Source organism: Octopus sinensis, linkage group LG4 (genome assembly GCF_006345805.1).
Source record: "Octopus sinensis linkage group LG4, ASM634580v1, whole genome shotgun sequence".
Taxonomy (NCBI): Eukaryota; Metazoa; Mollusca; class Cephalopoda; order Octopoda; family Octopodidae; genus Octopus; species Octopus sinensis.
In genome coordinates this window covers 70,781,855-70,803,585 of record NC_043000.1, presented here as the reverse complement: position 1 = coordinate 70,803,585, position 21,731 = coordinate 70,781,855, and the positions used below count along the sequence as shown (strand labels likewise).

General features: G+C 33.6%; 1 protein-coding gene across 1 annotated transcript in view; it reads left to right on the top strand.

Moving 5' to 3' along the window:
- The window catches only part of LOC115210842 (6-phosphofructo-2-kinase/fructose-2,6-bisphosphatase), a 118,558-nt gene that overhangs the window by 88,187 nt on the left and 8,640 nt on the right, over positions 1 to 21,731 (top strand). The window contains exons 7-11 of the mRNA XM_036502633.1: positions 9,351 to 9,534; positions 16,646 to 16,719; positions 19,282 to 19,353; positions 19,939 to 20,085; positions 20,541 to 20,645. Coding sequence (XP_036358526.1) covers positions 9,351 to 9,534; positions 16,646 to 16,719; positions 19,282 to 19,353; positions 19,939 to 20,085; positions 20,541 to 20,645 — 582 coding nt within the window. The remainder of the gene's footprint in view (positions 1 to 9,350; positions 9,535 to 16,645; positions 16,720 to 19,281; positions 19,354 to 19,938; positions 20,086 to 20,540; positions 20,646 to 21,731) is intronic.

Below are 21,731 nucleotides of genomic sequence, written 5' to 3'. Positions count from 1 at the left end.
TAAATTAGCCACTACAATTGTTTTGTGTCTCTTCTAAGGACATTCATCAGGTGGATTTCAGATCTAAAAATAATCAGTATTTTTAAGATATAAATTTAAAATGACTAAAAAATATAAATAATATAAATTTATCGATGAAAAAATATATATATAATCTATATATAATCAAGAACTAAAATAACCTCTATAAACTATTGAATATAATGAAACCTAGTATTTAAGTTCTCATATTTAAAGATGAAGAATCTAATTTCAAAACAAAAAGCAAAAATAAAATATATATACACACATGCTCATACACATATATCTAAGTATATATATAAAAACATATCTAAATACATACACTAACTCACACACACATATATATATCTCTATACATACACATAAACATCTAGGCAACGATAAATTAATAAAGTAGCCGTATACTACTACACATTACTTATTCATACTCCCACTCACACACATACAACCCTCATTCATAAAAACACTCACTCAGCATGACAACAACACATAGGAAACACCACATCCAGCAGCTGCAGATACTCAACCACAACCCACAGAAACATTTCATTCTTAGCAAGAAACTACCAAATTCCATATACCACATATATACAACAACCATACATAAATACTTAAAACAAACACACACACATATTCCAAATACCACATACATACAGCAAACATACACAAATACGCAAACAAACACACACACACTCACACATTCACACATACATAAACACCCAAAAGAAAACAACATTTCTACACATAAACAATGCACACACACACACACACACACAATCACTCACACACAACCGCACTCCCACCGCAACACTCCAACACAGAGGAGTAACAAATTCAGCAGATACATACACTCAGCCACACACATACAGGAACATTCCCTACTCAGCAATATACTATTAAAAACACCAACACCACTCTAAAACAAATTTATGAATAGGAATAATAACTTATATAAAATTATTCTATTATTAAACATAACCTAAACCATTTAAAACGAACCTATCTATTTATCAAAGTATGTCTAAATTATTTAATAACTAATAACAAAGAAAAATACGATAAATAGATCACTGCATAAACAACAAGATTAACATAAGGAGAATATATTATTCAAAAGCTTATACATATTAAAATTACAATTAGGAGATCTTAAAAAATACGTACCTTCTATTCAATTTTAAATTATGAAGTAAATTTAAAAGACTAACTGTTACAGCGTTTACAAAATTACGTTATCAACAGAAATAGAATATATTTTTAATAAATTCTTTTCGCGTGATGAACGAACGTTATTTTTAAAGATTATGAATGGAATAGAATGGAATAATATGTTAATCAACGTAAATAGACTGAATTTACTAAAAAATTCTTTAATAAAACAATCATGATAAACAAAACCCATACATACAAATATAATGATAAAACCTCCCTTTACCAAATACACAATAACAAACCTATATAGCAATCCCCCCCATCTATACATTCACACACAAATACACACACATATTTACACACACCCACAAACATATACACACTCACACATACATATACATACGTACAATACTTGATATATACACCAATATATTCACACCCACACCCATACAGATAAATAAATAAATACATATACATATATATACACACACACATATCATCAAATACACATATATATAAAAATGCACACATTCACAAAAAAATAAATAAATAAATATTTATTATATGTATATATGAGTGTGTACACGCAAACGGGTGCAATCTCACGCACATTCAAGCATGCATGTATACAAGTGCATACACAAGCACACGCATTTACATGTGCACCCATGCACTCCCGCATCTACACATGCACTTGTACACGTGCACACATGCACGCACGCCCATGCACATGCATATTCACGGACACCCTCCCAAACATCTATATATACGTATATATGGCTACAAACAATACCCAAATAAAAAAATAAAACTGCCATGATCACCAAATATAATACAAGGGGATTGGAAACATTCACAATATGTAGGGAACAACCATCCAAATGCACCCCTAAACACCTAGTGGCTCCCATTCATCCAAATCAACCCGTAACAAATTATACCCATATAAGCCATAAATTAATATTATAGTATAATAAATTAATAAATTAATGTAAATAAACAAATCTAAATACGTACATACACAAAACAAATCTATATAGCAATACCCCATACTATAAACTATTTCCCACACCCTCACATCCAAACTAAAACTAATATTCATAACAAACCCATTACACAAAAATTATAGTACAACCACACACACTTATACACAATATAATAAAATACCAAATTCACGCATGCACATATACATATATACACATACACAAATACGTATATACACACACACACAACTACATACAAATACATATACATACCCAAATACACATATATACTCACATACTTATATACACACACATATGTACACACACCTACAACACACACTTATACATACATTATACATACTTATACATACTAATACATACATACAATACGCGATATATACACCACTATATACACGCCCATATCATCCATGTAAATAAATATACACATATATACATATAAAATATATATATATAATAAAATAAATAAAAAAATAAAATAAAATAAAATAAATCTAATATAAATAAAATTGTAACTTACCAGACTCAATATTCAATAAACAGTTATATTAATATACATTAATAAGAAATTAATTAATACAATGAAAAACCATTTATAACCTAACTATAATTAAAACCTAAACTACATAACTAAAGTAATTATAAAAGTACTCTAAACACTTAAATTTATATACTAGAATAACCTATAATATGGAGCTATTTAATGTTATTAAATAATTATTATTTATCATGAAACTTATTATATAAGTAAAGTAACCTATGTCTGTTCTATAGGGGATCTATATATCTTCTCATGGGAGAAGAGTGCTTGGTCACTCAACATTACAAATAAAAAATTCACTATAATTACATGTCAAAACTGAAAGTACAACCATAACGAAAGAAGAAAAGGAAAAAGACAAACAAAACAATGAATGAATACATGGAAATTAAAACCTGTCAAAGGAAAATCTATATAACTGAGGTACACCCATTTCCAAGGCTCTCAACAGAAAAGGAAACAGAAAACTTGATCTTTTCTGCCCAGTAACAGCCAGAATATATCAAAAATATATACTAAAATTTCGTTTTTGTATTTGGTTTGCAAGATTCTTTATGTGAATTCGTGTGTTGAAGCACATTTTGTTGTATCTGGGGAGAGTCACTCCACTTCAACACCTTAATAACACTCACCGGTTCAATTTTCACTCATTTACTTTTTTTTCCCTAAAATTTTCATTGCTTCCTGCAACCTCTTCAATAGTTGTTGACTCTCAGTAAGTCAAAATCAACTACTGAAGAGGTTTCAAGAAACAATGAAACTTTTAGAAAAAAATAATAAATAAATAGATGGAAATTGAACTGGTGAGTGAGTTAGAATGACTCTCCCCAGACACAACAAAATATACTAAAATATTATATCAAACTTTAACACAGCATACATAGTTAGTTTAATAAGATATCAGTCACATTCTTAGTGGATACACTATACTGACCACCTCAGAAAACACCAGGAGACATGATAAGAAGACTACCTGCTTTCAGTAGAAAATGTAACAAAATGAAGACCCCCAACTGCCAAAAAACAGTAAAAACTTATAACAGTTGCAGAAAGAAAGATTCTAAGGATATGCAAATACACACAAATAAGAAGACATTATAATATCATAATGAAAGGAAATGATGACAAACACTTCAGTAAAAGAGACTGAGATCAATTTTTTCTTTTTTTAACCCTTTCGTTACCAAACCGCCCAAAGCCGCCCGAAAAAAATTTTGGTTAATGTGACCAAACCTGCCCGTATTTACCTATTCATATTTAAATGAGAATATCAGAGCAAATCTCTTTAGTACATTCGTGAAAACAAGTGATTATACTTCGTAAACAGTTCATCTACAGTTTTGTACAACGATCGAAGTGTAATTTTAATTCCGTGAATTTTGGGAGATTTTTTTCCGAAATTTGTTCCTATTGTGTTTTCAAAATTTGTAATTCTGACAAAAAATGGATACGAATTTCATTATATCAAGCAGCGAGTCAGAATTTGAAGAATTTTCTACTGAAGACCTTGATAAATCTAACTCTATAACTGAAAAAAAAAAAAAGCACGTGGTATTTGATAATGAATCTGATGTTTCATTTTCCGGAAGTGAAAACAGTGAATCTGAGAGCTCCGACAGCGATAAAGAAAATGAATTGGCACCTGAATGGAGTGAAAATTTAAAAACTGTTTCTTTCGGTGATTTTTCTGAAGAAACTGGACCAAGCCACAGACTTTCCCAGGAGATTAAAACCTTAGGCTATTTCTTTTTACTTTTTCGAATAAACCTATTTGAAATCATTACGGCGGAAACGAACCGTTCCGCTAAATGTAAACAAAGCGAAAGAAAGGATAGTTAGTGGTTTCCCACAACCTTAAATGAAATTAAGACTATTTTGCCATAAATATTATTATGGGTATCAGAAAGTTACCCAGAATAACAAATTCTATAGTAAAATTTTGTTGTATACCCAATTGAATATTAGCTAATAACCCATTTTCTATAGCAATGTTTGAACAAAATTGTAATAATTTTATATTTTGTTGAATTTTGTGACAAAAATTATAGTATAGAATTGGTTGAGAACATTTCATTAAATTATCTTCCAAAAATCACGTTAATATATTGATAAATAAAAAAGTTATAGTTGTTTAATGAAACCAGACTAAGTTTATGATTATGTTAGAAATTAATTGAAACACATAAGGGGTGTATTTTGGTCAGAAATATAGTAACGAAAGGGTTAAACAAAAACAGATGATCTAAACATTAACTATTAAAGATTTCGAATATGAACACAAGAACAGTCCCTGGAATTACCACAGGAATAAAAGATACACCTTTCAAATTCAGAAGATTATGTTAACAGGAAACATCAGTTATCTAGGTATGCCACAAGTCCTAGGACTCGTGAAGCTGAATGAGCTACAGTAATATGTGAATCCACCTCTGATACGTGGCACTTGGTCAGCAAGGGAGTTCGATGCCGCTGCCCGCATCTGTGTCTCCTGTCATAAGGTAGGTTCATCTGGGACCCCCGACAAGAAGAGATCCAGTTTAGTTTTGAAGAAACCTACATCCACACCATGGAAGTCTCTCAGGCATTTAGGGAGGATGTTAAAGAGCTGTGGTCCTCTGAAACCCAAGCTGTTGCAGTATCTGGTCCTGTATTTTGATGGTGATGTTGGAATCTTTGCGGTTGGGGTAACTTTGAATGCAAAAGTTTGGGACAAGAACCTTCAGGATTTTCCAGATGTATATCACCCCATATCTCTCCCGCCTTCGCTCTAGGGAGAAGAGGTTTAATACTTTCAGTCTTTCCCAGTAGCTGATATGTTACATTGAGACGATCTTCTTTGTGTAGCTTCTTTGAGTTGCTTTGAGGTCTGCTGTTAGTTTTATATTGTGTGGTGACCATAGTTGGGAGCAGTAGTCCAAGCGGCTGAGGACGAAAGTTTTCCAGATGACCATCAGTGTTTCCTTCTCTCTTGTTCTGAAAGTTCGGAGAATCCATCCAGCTTGCCGTCTGCATTTTATCACCGGATTAGTAATATGCACTTGGAAGGATGCATCATTGCTCATGTCAATGCCCAGGTCACTCACTGATTTTGACTCAGAGATTGCAATTCCTCCCGAGCCAGTGTATCCAGTTTGCATGTTGTTTACCTTTGTGTGCCGGTAGCGCAGGGCCTGGAACTTACCTGCATTAATCTGTATGTTGTTGTCCTCAGCCCACCTGTATATTGTATCCAACCCCTGTTGCAGATGTGCAATATTTCCAGGGTTTTGTATTGTGTGGGAGATTTTGTATCATCTGCATAGCTAGCAAGGGTGGCCATCTTAGCTACTGAGAGCATGTCTGAAAGGGCCACTATGAACATCAGTGGCCCCAAGACAGTGCCCTGTGGAACACCGCTTGTTATTTGTGTTTACTTGGAGGTGCCTCCATTGGTCACAACTGCCTGTCTTCTATCTTTTAGGAAGTTGTGCAGCCACTCTCCAAGTTTTCCGCCTATGCCGAGACTACGCAGTTTGTGACAAATCATACCGTGGTCAACTTTATCAAAGGCTTTTGCAAAGTCGAGATATATCACATCCGCATTTGAGCCATTTAGTAGCTGTTCTATCACCCGGTCAGTGTTGCCGGAGCTGTGTTAAGCAGCTTCTACCTGGTCGAAATCTATGCTGGGTGTCAATCAGCAAGTCATTTTCTTCATATATATGTGTATATATATATCTCTTATGATAAAAGGCAGATTTTCTCTGCCTGTTCCCATGTTCGTTTTTAATACAATTCTACAATATAGAATTTCTTCAATTGGAATTTAGCTATGATTTTTCGAAGTAGATTCGATTGGGTCATGGCATATAAAGTTTTTTCAATTTGACCCCCAATTAAGCAAAAATTCGAGAAAAGTAAATATTTTACGATTTGCCTTAGAATTTCAATTAGAATTTCAACTGCTTCACTCAAACTATTATCACACTTTCTGCAACTTTCTCTTTGCAACTGTACACATGCATAGACACGCAAACATATACATATACGATTGCCTCTCTCATTTCAAATGCTTTCCTCCATTTTTTTTTGGGAAGTTTTTTGAAGTTGGTGTGCATCGGAAGCATTGATGTACATGTGTGCGTGCGTGCGTGAGTGTGTGTGTGTTTGATGGGGTGTGCGACACAGAAAGTGTGGTGTGTAAGTGAAGTGCTTTTGTTAGTGTGTGTAAAGAGACAGAGAGAGTAACGTTGTGTGTATGTGTGAAAGACAGAGATAACTGAACTTTTTGTATTCACTTTTTGTAGTGAGTGACTGAGAGAGAAAAGAAGACAGAGAGGTTATGTATGTATATATGTATGTATGGCTTCAGTGACACACACACAAAAACACATACCTACGTACACCTAAGGCACGCACACACACAAACGGAGCGCGAACTTCAAAAGAACTTCGCGCTCTATCTATCTGGTTTGCCATTCCTCACACACACACATACACACGCAAACATACATATATGACAGTGACAAACACAAACGTTTCAAACAACTACATACAAACACTCAAACACACACGTGTGTGTTTGTTATTAGTAAAAAAAGGCGCCAAAAATATGGCAAGAAGTGGACAGATGTACATACATACATCCATCCATACATACATACATACATACATGTGTGTGTGTGTGTGTTATCTCTCTCTGTATAAAGCTGAAGTTGTCTGTGTGCGGCAGGTTTGGTAGCCTTCAACTAACACTATCTCCTCCGAGACCCTGCGGCGCAAGTTGACCAAAATTGAGAGTATGATAGAAGAAGGGTTGCTCTTCCTTCCGTAGAACATAAAATTCAAATCGGACCATGTTAACACCAAAAATTATTTACATCAAAAAGCTGCTTTTTTCTATGAAAATCTCTATTTTTAACATGTTTTCACTGCTGTGTCGCCACTTTTCGGTGTATTTCAACCAGAAAAATGTTCACAAAATTTTTACTTTTCAAAAATTACAATTCCAGCGGGTCGAAACAAACCCAAGCAACGCCGGGTGATACTGCTAGTATAGATATATACATATATGATATCTATTGTATATGTGTGCACGTGTTTGTGTGTGTATGCATGCATGCATGTGTGCAGTGGTATATCCAATAAAAAATTTCTCTAAGTAATGGGTATTTTTAATAATTTTGTTTTGCAACTCTTTTGTCTAATTAATTGACAGCCACTGATCTTGATTTGACTTCACTTGATCTGACCATGACAGAGATCTGCATATGAAACAAATAATAGACAACAGACTGTTAGATTTTTCCTTGAAACATGTATAACCTTGAAATGGGTTACTAATATAAACAAAGTCTCCAAACCTTTGCTATTTTCTACTTGCATCTATCAACAACATTCTGACTGCAATAAGATACTTTTGTTGAGTGTGTGTGTGTATATATTATCAACATCATCAAAACTACCATTCTTTTGCCAAAGGAATTTTTTTTGTTTTGCTTTCTTTTTGCTTCGTTTTTTTTTTTTTTGCTTTTTTGTGTTTTTTTTCTTTTTTGTGTGGTTTTTTTTTGCTTTTTTTCTTTATTTTCTAAAACCCTTTTGGTTTACATTTTCTTCACTTAAAAAAACAAAATTTCTTATGAGCTCAGTTAAAACAGTTCTAAATAAACTGGCTGTTATGTAAAATGTAATTCCTAGATGGCTGCAGAACACATGCAAACACACTCATGTCTTGCTTCATGTTACTAAGTTATTATCACCATATAAATATATTATTAAAATTTAATATCAAGTATGTTTATCTTCTGAAATTCTCTCTCTCAATGTTTTTCCTGCAGCCATGTAGAACTTACTGTCTTTAAGGCCTGTAAAGCCGTAGCCACAGCTTCTTCCTCCTGATAAAAAAATATAAAAATTATATAGAATGTATTTGTATTTTGCTTATTTAAAAACAAATCTTTCCATTTGAAAATACTAAGCTGATGATGTAGCATAATTGCTATGTAACAAAGAGAACTGAGATGAGATGAAGTTCACTTTTTAATGACTGACAAGGATCAAGAGAGCTTTTGTTCAACTCCAGTTTTAGTGATAAATAGATGGCAGATATCCCTCTAATTAAGACACTAATCTTCACTAGGTAACATTCTCAGAAAATTATAACTATTTCCCACAGTTCATGAAATGAAGCACTATAGTGTTTGTTCTACCCATAATCAAAACAAAATGCTTACAATAGATGCAAACTCAGAACTTCTGAATTCATAATTATATACATTTTCTCTACATAGAATTATATTATTTCAAATTGATGCTATTCAAATATAACAAATGTTTTTGCCCACTTACCTGAAAACAGAGTAAATAAAGTGGGTGGGTAAAACTCATGGTGAGTTACTGAATAAACTGGGAACTGATGAAAAGTTTCTTATATGAACGAAATCCTTACCTTGTTCAAATGCAATGGAACTCAATGAGAAAAGTAAACTTTTGAATATGTCATTTTTACAGCGAAATATTCTAGGTTTTCTTTAGTATAAGTTGACTTGAGTATTTCACTGTTGAGAATAAAGTTAGCAATTTTGATTACAATGTTGAAAATGAAATTCTAATGTTAATTATTTAACAGTTATTTCTATGCTTTTATGTTTGTTTAGGAAGTCAAGATTTGCAGCCCTGACTACATAGGAATGGATAAAAATGAAGCAGTAGGTGACTTTTTGCAACGGATCAAGCACTATGATCAGACGTATGAAAAATTAGACTATGTTCATGATCGCAACATGTCTTTTATCCAGATATTTAATCAAGGGGAGCGGTTTTTAGTAAATAAATTAGCAGGTAAAATTTTGTTTACTTCATAATTTTAAAACTGTTTTAAGTTTGTAAAATATTTTCTAATGTTATAATCATGATGCCATTGATCTAGTGTCATTTTAGCTTCATCAAAAACTCTGTGAATATGTAAATAGTTTATTTCGTTTTGTTTTTTAAAAAAATTATCATTTCTTATAGCAAGTATAAGATTTAGCAATTTATTAGCTTATTTTGTCTGAATCACCATCTGGTTATCTCTGTATTTGTTACTGTAACTATTTTTTTTTTACTTCCTTTGGCAATAAATATATTTCTGAGTAAAAACATTTGGTACTTACCTTTACTAAGGAAGTTTTTGACTTTAGATTTGTCATTTGGCAAAAGTATTTACTCTTGAAAAAATTTACTTAAATATTAATCTAAATTAATCATTCAAGGAAACAATATTGCTATAGTTTAATTCAGAGAGTTCAGCATGTTATAAATATTTTTTGAAATTTTATTGCAGAGGGATAAAAAATGTTTTCATTTATTCTTTTTAAAAACTTTTGACAGTTTTGATGTCTAGTTTGGCACTAAAGTTATGATACAAAATGTTTCTAAGGAAAACAAATGTACATTTATTGCATGTGTCAGAGGAGTTCCTTTTACGTGCTTTAAATTAGAAAGTAAAAGTAAAATAAAGTATTGGGTCACCCCATAAATGATGCAGCTTTTTCAGTTGTATGGACTAAAAGTTGGAAAGGGAAGGGATAAACTACCTGCATCAACTTGCTATAAAAGCAGGTTGTGTGAGGAATATTAATGCAGTATATGAGGATTGAACAATAAGTGTAAGCCAGTACCAACAGTGGTTCCAGAAATTCCGAGCTGGAAACTACAGCCTAGGAGACTAGCCTCATCCTGAAAGATCTGTAGAACTTGACAAGGATGTCCTGCAAACCCTGGTGAAACAAAATCTTATTGTAACTGTTGAGGAATTAACAGAGAAGCTTGGATTTGATCATTCAACCATTCATCAACACTTATGTACCATCAGAAAAGTCAGCAAAATGGGTCAATGGGTTCCTCACAAACTTTCCAAGTCTAATCGCATGCAGAGAGTGTATGTGCGCTCTTCTCTGCTGTCACATCTCATGAATTAACCTTTTTTGGACCGGATAGTAACTGGTGAAGAGAAATGGATTCTCTATAAAAATGTCAAGTGCCAAAGAGTGGGTATAAAAAGGAGAAAGACCGGCACCCCAGGCTAAAGAAGGTCTTCACCCACGTAAGGTGTTGTTATCTGTTTGATGGGATATGAAAGGTTCTGTCCACTTTGAACTTTTAAACCCAAACCAAATGATGACAAAGGAGATCTACTACGAGCAGCTGGAGCGGCTTAAGTTAGTGCTAGAAGAAAAATTACCTTCGGTTTCAAGACAAAAGGTGAATCAAGATAATGCTTGGCGACATACAGCAAGGATGACATTCCAAAGCCTGTAGCAGTTTGAATGGGAAACAATGCCCCACCCACCATATTTGCTGGACATTGCCACATCTGATTATCATTTATTCCACAGTCTTCAAAACCATTTAGACGGAAAAAATATGAATTCTGTAGTCGAGGTCTGAACAGTACTGGAGGAGTATTTTTCATCAAGGACAAGTGAATTTTGGAAGATTGGCCTTGTAAGTCACCAGATAGATGGAAGATCATTGTAGAAAATGATGGAGAGTATATTTTAGATTAAAAAAGAACTTTGTTTATTTTAATTTTGAAAAATAAATTTAGTATAAAAAAAACCACATTATTAATGGGATGACCCAATATTATGTATATTGGTTAAATGAAAATAAATTGTGATCATAGTTCTCAGGGGTAGGAAAATTCTAATGAGACAATGAGCAAAGATCCCAAATCATCTGAATGAGCCACTAAAGGATGGTGAAGAATACTATCTCAAACTCTGTTTGAAATTGAAAGTGAACTCAAACACTCCCATGAAAAGGAAAGGGCAGAAAAACAAGCCAGGGCAGTAAAAAATGTAAAGACAAAGCCTAAAGCCTTCTATAGATTTGTAAAAGTTGTCAGCTTCAGCATGGTACAAGACAGGGCCACTATTAAAAAAAACGGTACAAGACAGGGCTACTATTAGAAAAATGGTTCAAAGATAAGTGAAATACTGGATGTGCAGTATGGAAGCACTTCTCGTTACCATTGGGGCACTTGCAAATAACTATGTCTGATGAGTTCTTTGACATCACAGTTCTGATTACATCAAAATAGAAGAAACTGATGTAATATCAGCTCATTGATGAAATGAGCTTAAACTCAGCCACAGGCCCTGATAGTTTCCCATCAGTCCTTCTAAAGAAACGCAAAGGGCTCTAGCAAAACCACTGCAGATCCTCTTTCAAAGCTTCCTTGCAAGTAGCAGACTTTCCCTGAAAGTTAAAGGAAGGCATAATATGTCCTATCCATAAAAAAAGAAGCAGAGCAGGTGCTAAACATTATAGGCCTGTCTCTTTAACCTCTCAGGTCTAGACGACTGCTCTCAGTTATGGCCACCCCATGGTGTCAAATTAATTGCTGAACATGAAGCAGTTCAGTGGTGCTACATCAGGAAGTTGGGCTACTGGGAGAGACTGAAAGGTTAACAACTCTACTTCCTGGAGAGATATGCAGTGATATACTAATGGAAGATCTTAGAGTTGGCCTTACCAAAAAAAACCTGAGAAATCTACATGGAGTTGGGGCAAATATTTTCAAGAAGCAACTTGACTTTCTGCCCTCCAAGATCCCAGATGAACCTATGTCATGGCAAGAAACTCAAAAGAGGACAATAACAAACTCGTTCCTTCACTAAAAGCCCAACCACATGAGAATGGCTATTGAAAAGATGAGACTGGCAGTGCCCCAGTATGGCCACAGCCTTTGGGCTGAGACATGTAAAAATAAATTTTTAGTGAGTGATGTTAATAAATATCTATGGAAAATTAACATGCTGCAGAATTTGAAAACTTCTAAACTTGGGAAGTAGTTCATATAAACTGCTGAAACTGATAGTAATGTTGGGCTATGATATGAAAGGATTGCATGTGTAAATGTTAGTTTGTTGTTGAAACTCTTTGGCTGATTGCCAGACTTGTTACCAGTGTAGTGTGTTTATACAGTATCTTAAAATCCTTGTTTTTGCAACTACAAATAATAATAAGGATGCATCCAAAATTAACATCAGTTGTTAGAACTTCACCTTAGTAGATTCAGCATATGTGCTGTTTATGCACTAGTTGATTGAATAATGGCAATTTCTAATATTGGCAATCCACAAACTTTAGGTGGAGTATTTATTGATTGTCAGTACAGTACTAGTACTAGTTTCATTGACCTTAGAAACTAAAAACCAAGTAAATCAATGCAGGATTTCATTGTAAGGGGATGTAGCTAGATCTTGCAAGACATTTTAGTATCACTTTGCCATTTCTGCTATTCTTTACTTGCCATTCACCACTCCTAGTCTCTTAATATCAGCAGAGGCCTAATTAATTTGGAGTTATTTCAAATTTGTATTTTGTTTTACTGATGTCCATATGGAGAGCATTGCCATTGAAATCTTAATTGGAAAGGTTAGTGAGAATAAAAAAGATTGAGGAGAATCTATATGGAACTTCAAGAAATTGAAATTAGTATTAGGTTGGAAAGAAACTCTTGTTACATTTCAAGAGGAAGAAAAAAAATGTTTCTTTGATCTTAGTTGATATATTTGATCAAGATATTTTTCTCTTCATTATTGATAACATTGTCCATGCTATTTGGCAAATTGTCGAACCTCTGGACATAAAGTTCTTCAGGTTTTGAAACAAAGAATCATTCAGTCTCATTTTTAATCTCTCAAACTGATTTGAAAAGATAATAGTCAGATTGAGCAAGGTCAGGAGAGTAAAAAGGATGTGGCAACACTTCCATTTTTTGTACCATAACCTTTTCCTGAGTGACTTGGGCAATATATGGTCTTGCACTATCATGTATGAGCAACACCCTTTACTATTGACCAATACTGGGCACTTTTTCTGAAAATTATTTTGCAGTGTCTCCTATTGTCAATACTTCTCTACAATGTTTTGTTTTCATTTTTAACACTTCATGATAGGCAACACCCTTTGTCCAATCAAAAACAGAGCATAACTTTTTCCAGTTGTAGTCCTAGTTTGGGGATGAATTCTTTTTTTTAATCAGGTGCTGACTATTATTGTTTTCATTGGATATGATTATAGAGAATATGCTTTGTGACGATTCTACCCAGGAAAGGTTCAGTTGCAAGTCATCTCTTTAGTGACAAGTAGAGAGCAACTCTTTGATTAAGCTGAGAAGTAATCAGATGATGAGGAACTCACTGACCAAGTGTAGACACTTTTCCTAGTTCATGGTGTTTTATGATCAACATGTGACTTGTATTGAACTACTTTGCTAATTCTGGTGCAGTTTGCTTTGGATTTTCTTCAAATACAGTCTTCAAAAGCTCATTATTGACAGAACTTGATCATCCAGATCAAGAAAAATCTGCAAGGGAAGAACTTCCTAAGCAAAACTGACCAAACCTTTACTAGCATGTTCAAATATGTAAACTTCATTTCTATAGACAGAACAAATATTTATAGCTGCTTTCATTGCTGAAGACATCATTTTGAATTCACATAGCATGCATTGTTTGATGAGTCTGACCTAAATTTATTTTAAAAGGATAAAAATTGATATGAATTTAACCACTATGGTATAAAGTAATCTTCAAAGAAAGGAAAATACATTAGCAAAAAATCAATGCTTATTTTACTAAATATGACAGGACTTTCTTTCCAACTTAATATTTATCAGTAATGTGTGCAATAGAAAGAGTTTTGCAATGTTTATGTGGGATTGAGAGGAGAGAGAGAAGTGCTATTGTATTAGGTTGTCCAAAAAGTTCTGAGCATTTATTAATATACAAAAAAGGATATAAATAATTGACCTTTCAATAAATTTTATTCAAAGAAATAATTTCCATTATTAGTAATGACCTTTACCCATCTATTAGGCAATTTAAATATTCCATCAGCATAAAATTTGACTGATTTTGAAAAAAAAAGAGTTACCTAGATGCATTTTGACTCCATGTAAATTGTTAAGTTTTTCCTTGCAATGAGTTCTGTAGAGACAAAAACAAGTGGTAGTTAGATGGCGCAACATCAGGAGAATATGGTGGATGGGGTAAGAGATCCCAGCCAAGTTCATGTATTTGTTTGGGTAACCAAAGACACGTGGTCAGGCATTGTCTTGTTGGAACATTACCCCTTTCCTGTTGGCAATCTCAGGCCTTAATTCTTTGATTTTGTTTTTTTATCTGGTTCATATTGGCCAGCTGATGACAGTACACGTCAGAATTAATGGTCTGGTTTTGTGGGAGAAGTTCATGATAAATAATGCCTTTATGATCCCACCAAACACAAAGCATAACTTTTTTTGGCATGGATATTTGTCTTTGGTTGCTGTTTTGGGGAATCCTTATGCAAGCTCCAGGATCTTTTTTGCACTACATTTTCGTACACAATCCATTTTTCATTTCTAGGCACAGGTTGTTTAAAAAAGGCATGCTTTCATTCCGTTTCAAAAGAATATCACAAACGGAATACCAGTTATGAGAGTTTGTGAGGGACACATACATTATAGCAAGAAACGTATCTTAGATTCACTAGGTGTCATGAGCTGTACTTTTAGAAACTTCCAACTTCTCTGCAAGTTCTCTAATCGAGATATTTGAGTTTCCTTTGATTTTTGCCTTCAAAACATCTTCATCCAATTTTGATGTTTTCCACTGAAACTGTCATCCTCCAAGCTAAACTCTCCAACTTTAAATTTTGCAAACCACCTACAGCATTATCACCATAAACTTCACAAATGTTTTTGCAAATCTTTGCAGCATTTTCTCTTTTTTTAAAAAAAAAAAAGCAATATAATGTGAATATGAAATTTTTGGTTATCCATTTCAAATGTCAATAAGGGGTAACTGGAATGAAAGATAAATCGATTTTTAGTCAGAAGCAAAGAGGAGATGCACTACCACTTTAAGCAACACCAAAGTTTTAACTGTGCTATGTTTCAGGTGTGTTCAATGAAGCTTTAAAAGATTTAGCTTAAAAACACAGAACTTACCAGACAACCTAATAATTATAAAAGTAACACCGACAATATTAGTGGACTAGCACTTGAAAGGTGTCAAAAAAAAATGTCTTCTGAGTATTATAAAGAATGCCAGTGGTCAAAAGAGATGCATCATCACAAAAATGAGAGCAGTTCTCTGGGGAATATTTCGGCCTAATATATTTTCAACAACAGCCGCTTAGACTTGTGTTTTTTAATTCTAACATGTAAGGTTTCATAGATATAGTTTTTGCAACATAAATCATTAAGTTGGAAGTCAATCAATCAACTATTTCTCTTATTATTGTTTTTTCATTTAATCTTTTTAATATAAAATCCATCTCAGTGAGATGTTCTTGAATTCAATTCCCACCAAACTTGTTTCCATCTTTCACTCAAGAGTCTAGAAAATGAACATTTTTTTGGTAGAAATCAGCATTAAGTTTACAAAAGATTTTCAAATTTATAACAAAATGAGTGGGGGGAACTCAGGCCATTAATATAGATATTTTTAGTCATTTAAACATATATATATATATATATATCCTCTCAATTAAGAACATTATAAGTACTAAAATTTAATGACTTAAACAAGGAAGAGAATAAAAAAGAATGTTATTTAACCCTTTTATTTCCAAATTGGGGTAATATACACCCTATATTTTTTAATTTAAAAACAATCAAGGATTTGGAGAAATAAGTTACTAAAATAAATGTTTATTAGTATTAAACTGGTGCTTAGAACATAAGTTTACCAAATATTTTTATAGAGAATTATGAAAGCCAGTATTTATATGTGAAATTTTAGAACTGGAAGTTTTGTATCATAGAATTATAGATAGTTTAGAATAGGTCATCTCAATTCTGAGTCTTGTATAAATTCATTTTTTTTAATTTGCCAACTAAACCACAATACATACTTATTTTAATTATTTTAGTATTTCTAATTAACATGAATTGCTTTGTTCATATTTTCAGGACATCTCCAAAGCCGTGTTGTATACTACCTCATGAATATTCATGTCCTTCCAAGAACAATTTACCTCACTAGGGTTTGTAAATATAATCTTCTTGTCCTAAATGCTAAAATGATATGCAAATATTTTGGTCAATGATTCCAATGTATTATTTCATATCAGAATATTATACTTAATTAATCCTAGAAAATTACTATTTTTAAATCTCACAATGAGAGATATTCAGCATCAGTACTTTGTAGTAAAGATTTGTTTGCCAACATAACATTGCAGTCCTGGGTTAGGACAAATGTTGCTGTAGTTTAGTCCTAGGAGACATCATCTCCTGCTGACATTACGACACAATTTGTGTCCTTATATTTTTAAACAAGGGAATCTAGCACCCCCATTCAGCTCAAAACAATATGTGTATTTTCCAGGTTATTTCTCTTCATCAGCACAGAATATTTGTTCGGCTAGAGGTTTATTCTTTATTACAGGCACAAGGCCTAAACACAGAGGGGACATATACAGACATGTGGGAACAAAAAACACATGAAAGGATGAGTATAAAATGAATTAAATTACAATGAAAATAAGATGGCTATCTTGCTCCCACTCCAAGATGAAACTGTGAATTCTTTTTCCTTTAAAACTTCACATTTCAAATAACAATTTCCAGCGCTGCTCCGAGGCGAAAGCACGACTTCCCTTTTCGTTTTCACCTTACAATTTTAAAACATTTTAAACAAATGTTCATTCAATAGTTACAGGATTTTCTTATTTTCCTTTTTTTAAAACAAAAAGTTTAACCAAATGTTTTTCTCAGTCTTTCATAGTCTTTAAAATAAATCACGACTTACCATTTCATCTTCTTGTCATCCACATAATTCACCACCAAGGCGCGAGGTTCAACATCCACCTCCAGCCCCAGTGGATTCACTCTTTCATAATGTCTTTCGATTTTGAAATTCTTTTAACTTTTGGGTGTCCTATTTCATTAAAAACCTTGCTTCTGTGTGTCTTGTGTTTTTTGTATCTGTATTTCTGTAATTCTTGGCTTTCCTTTGATTGTGTCTGTGTACCCATGTGTTTGTGTATCTGTGTGTTCATTTGCCTATTCGTCTGTGTGTCTATGCTTTTAGGTTTCCGTAATTCTGAGTTATCTTGTTTCTGTTTGTCTATACTTCAGTGCTTTTTCATGTCTTTGCATTTGTGTGTCTGTGGGTCTGAATGTTTATGTACTTGCAAGTCCTTTACTGGTGATCCTACAGGTAAATCTTCCCTGTTTCTTGTCGTGGGTTGGATTACCTCTTCCATTGCTTCTTCAGTTCCACTATCCCTCCTCACTCTTTTTCTTGCTTTCACCTCCATAAAATGCTGTTTATATTTTCCTGAATACTCTTCTCTACAATTTCCACTGCTGCTCTAGGGAATTTCTTTCATAAGTGCCCTCTTTCACCACATTCGTAACACTTTGGGGGTCTCCCCTCCAACATTATCTCCAGCGTTTCTTCATTTGGTAGCTCTAAAGTTTCAGGTATTTCATTGTAATATTTTGGGCTCACTGCACAAATTATCTCTAATCTGTAGCCCCAGCGCTTCACTTGTTGGGTTCGGCTTATCATGCTCTTCTTCACATCTTCACTTTCCTTCCTTATCTCCGAATATTATCCGCTCTGGATCTATCCACAGTAGGATTCTTCCCACCCTAATTCTGACAATTCTTTTATCCAAACAGTTTGGTATCAAAATCCATTTTTCTCCCTGTATCAGCCTGTTGGAGGTTTTTTCCACCTCCTCTTCTGATATAAAGGTTACCACTATAGATGCATATCTCTTTCCTCTCATAAAGAACACTATGCTGTCTTTTATATGTTCTTCCCAAATTTCTTCTATTTCTTCCTGCGGCACATGTTCAGTTCTTCTATTTTTATTCGAAAATGTTCTGAATATGACCGTCTTTTTTTCCATTTTCACTTTTTCCTCCTCTGTTAAGGTCATTTTTATATTTCACCCTTCCTTCTCTGTCATACTACTATATTTCTTTACCAGCTCTCCATTCCACTGTAGCATCTCCTGTTTCAGCGCATGTGGGTGTAGGGGAACTCGACCTCCAGTAGCTTCTGCATAATTTCTCATTTTTCTCAATTATTCACTACCACCCAACAATGGTAGCCTCACACAAAAAATTCAGCTAGAGTTCTTCAAAAGAAAACAACAAAAAATGTTGTTTGGCTAGAGGTGATGCTGCCAAATTCCCATTCAAAATATATAGTTTTCAAAGTGACAACTTGTCATTGATCTATAAATTAGAAAATTACTATTTTTAAATCTCACAATGGGAGATATTTAGCAACAGTACTTTGTAGTAAAGATTGTTTGCCAACATAACATGGCAGTCCTGGTTTAGGATGAATGTTTAGATATTGTTTTGAGCTTAGTGGGAGTGCTAGATTCCCTTGTTAAAAAATATAAGGATACAGATCATGTCGTATATCCAGCTGGATATGATGTCTCCTGGGACTAAATTACAGCAACATTCGTCCTAACCCAGGACTGCCATGTTATGTTGGCAAACAATCTTTACTTAATTAATCCTGTTGTAGAAAAATTGTATTAAAATAAAATGGAAATTATTTTTATTTCGTTTTTCAGCATGGAGAAAGTTTGATGAACCTGGAAGGGAAGATTGGTGGTGATAGCGATCTCTCTGATCGTGGATGGCAGGTTTGAAGAATTGCTTTCAAAGCTATTTGAATAAAGCTATATTAACAAGACTGAATTTGTTGTGTTGATTTTAAATTATGATTAAATATGACTTGCAGTATTACGTAGTATAATAGCCTTGAGTTATTTCAACTTCTACAACTTTATTTCTTAGTTACTTCAAAAGTTATGTGGTGAGATGACTGTAAAAGTAATTTTAGACACATTTTTAATATGGATTATTTCAGTCCTGAGATTTGATCCCGTATAATAAATTATGTGCAAACTAACTTAGTGAGCTGAAAAGGATTTTTAACCAACTGAAATAAAACATAATGACAAGTCATTAGCAATAAAGAATTTTCTGTTTTTAATTCCTATGAAGGCAAAGAAGGCAACTGAAACTTAAATTGATTAAAGATTGAATGGAGAACATGCAAATTTGGAGTGAGTCTGATCTTTGTTAAGTCTGATAACATCTGATATTATATTTTGGTTTTATTAGACCTTCTCTGCTAAGAAAAATATTTAGCATTATACTGTTAGTTTCTGTGGCTTTTAAAAATGTTTCTCATTTACTAAACCTGTTGATTTATTTACTTTCAGTATGCTAGATCATTATCTGAGTTTGTGAAAAACGAAAATATCCAAGATCTTAAGGTATGGACAAGTGAAATGAAAAGGACAAAGCAAACTGCTCAGTATATTGATAGTCCTACAGAGCATTGGAAAACTTTAAATGAAATTGATGCTGTAAGTCTTACTTTTTAATTTTACTTTTATTTATTTATGTTATGGTTTCAAATCTCACCGTAGACAAATTTGAAATCTATAAAATTAATCAAAATTTTTGTATAATTACATATGTTTCTTCACATTATTACAAAATTCTTTATTCCATTAAATAAGGCAGCATCTAACAAGATATTTTTTAAATGATGGTTTACGAATGGTATGCCATTTTATTCATATAATTCAAGCTTCAGTGTCTAAGTCTCAAAAAACTTGAAAGCTAAGTACCATCCTCACCTAAATATTAAGATGAAGATAATCTGTAAGAAACTGTAGGGGTAGTATGAAATTTGTTTTTATAAGGCAAAACTGGTATAAAATAAGGATTTCGATAGTTTTTTTGTTTTTGTTTTCATGTTATATCTAAGTGGTCTCATGCACCAACATATTCAGGAAACTTTTTCTCTTATTTATAGGGCATCTGTGAAGGCATGACATACGAAGAAATTCATGACAAGCATCCAGATGAATTTGCCCTCAGAGATCAAGACAAATTCCATTACAGATATCCCGGTGGTGAAGTAAGTGTCTGCATACACACACACACACACACAATCATTCAATGTCTGTTTTTCACTGCTGGTATAGGTTAGATGGTTTAACAGGATCCAACAAGCTGCAGTGCTACTCTATGTCTCCAATGTTGGATTTAGCATGTTTTCTAGGGCTGGATGCCTTTCCTAATGCCAACCACCTTACAGTGTATATTATGTGTGGTTTTTTTATGCTAATGACACTAGTGAGGTTGCCAAGTAAGATGCAAAGTACAAAGGATGGTGAGGAAGAAATGTTCCCATGATTTGGGAGAGGTAAGCAACTTTATGCCAGGTCCTGAGAGGCTAAGTATGATAGAAGAATGAGCACAGATGTCTTGCTATAGTGGAGGTATTTGACTACCTCACATTATATAAGGGTGAGTAGTAGTAGTAGTAGTAGTAGTAGTAGTAAGGGAAAAGATAAAGATGGTAGTGGTGGGGTGTCAGAGCAAACTCTCAAAGTACCAGGAGGTGAGTGAAAGAGAGGATACAGTCAATGGATCAGGTGGAGAGAGTAGCTGATGGTTAGAGATGTAGGTAGTGGTGAATGTATTGAATGATACGCAAGGGTGGAAGTGCAGTTGGTGGGTATTATCAGTCTGGAGAGTGGGGGAAAAAGGTAAGAGTGAAAAAAAGTGACTCAGGAAAGAGGATAGATCAAAACATAAGGGGATAATGTGCAAAGAGGGAGATGTGGGGGTACATTTTCATCATCATCATCATATATCCATCTTCCATGTTGGCATGGGTTAGATGGTTTGACAGGAGCTGGTAGTTCAGAGAGTTGCACCAGGTTCCATTGTCTGCTTTGGCATGATTTCTACAGGTGGATGCCTTTTTCAATGCTAACTAAACGTGTGTATGAAAATGTGTATATACATATACACATATACTTTTACACATCGTTTTTATTCCATGTTAACTAAATGCTTTTATTTTTTAACATCATTGTCTTATTCTTTGTTTCAGTTTTCATCTTTTTTATATATTTGTGTGTGTGTACACTTATATTTTTGTATCCTTTTTGCACAGTTAAATACTATGTTGTGGCTTTTATTACCACTGGTTGGC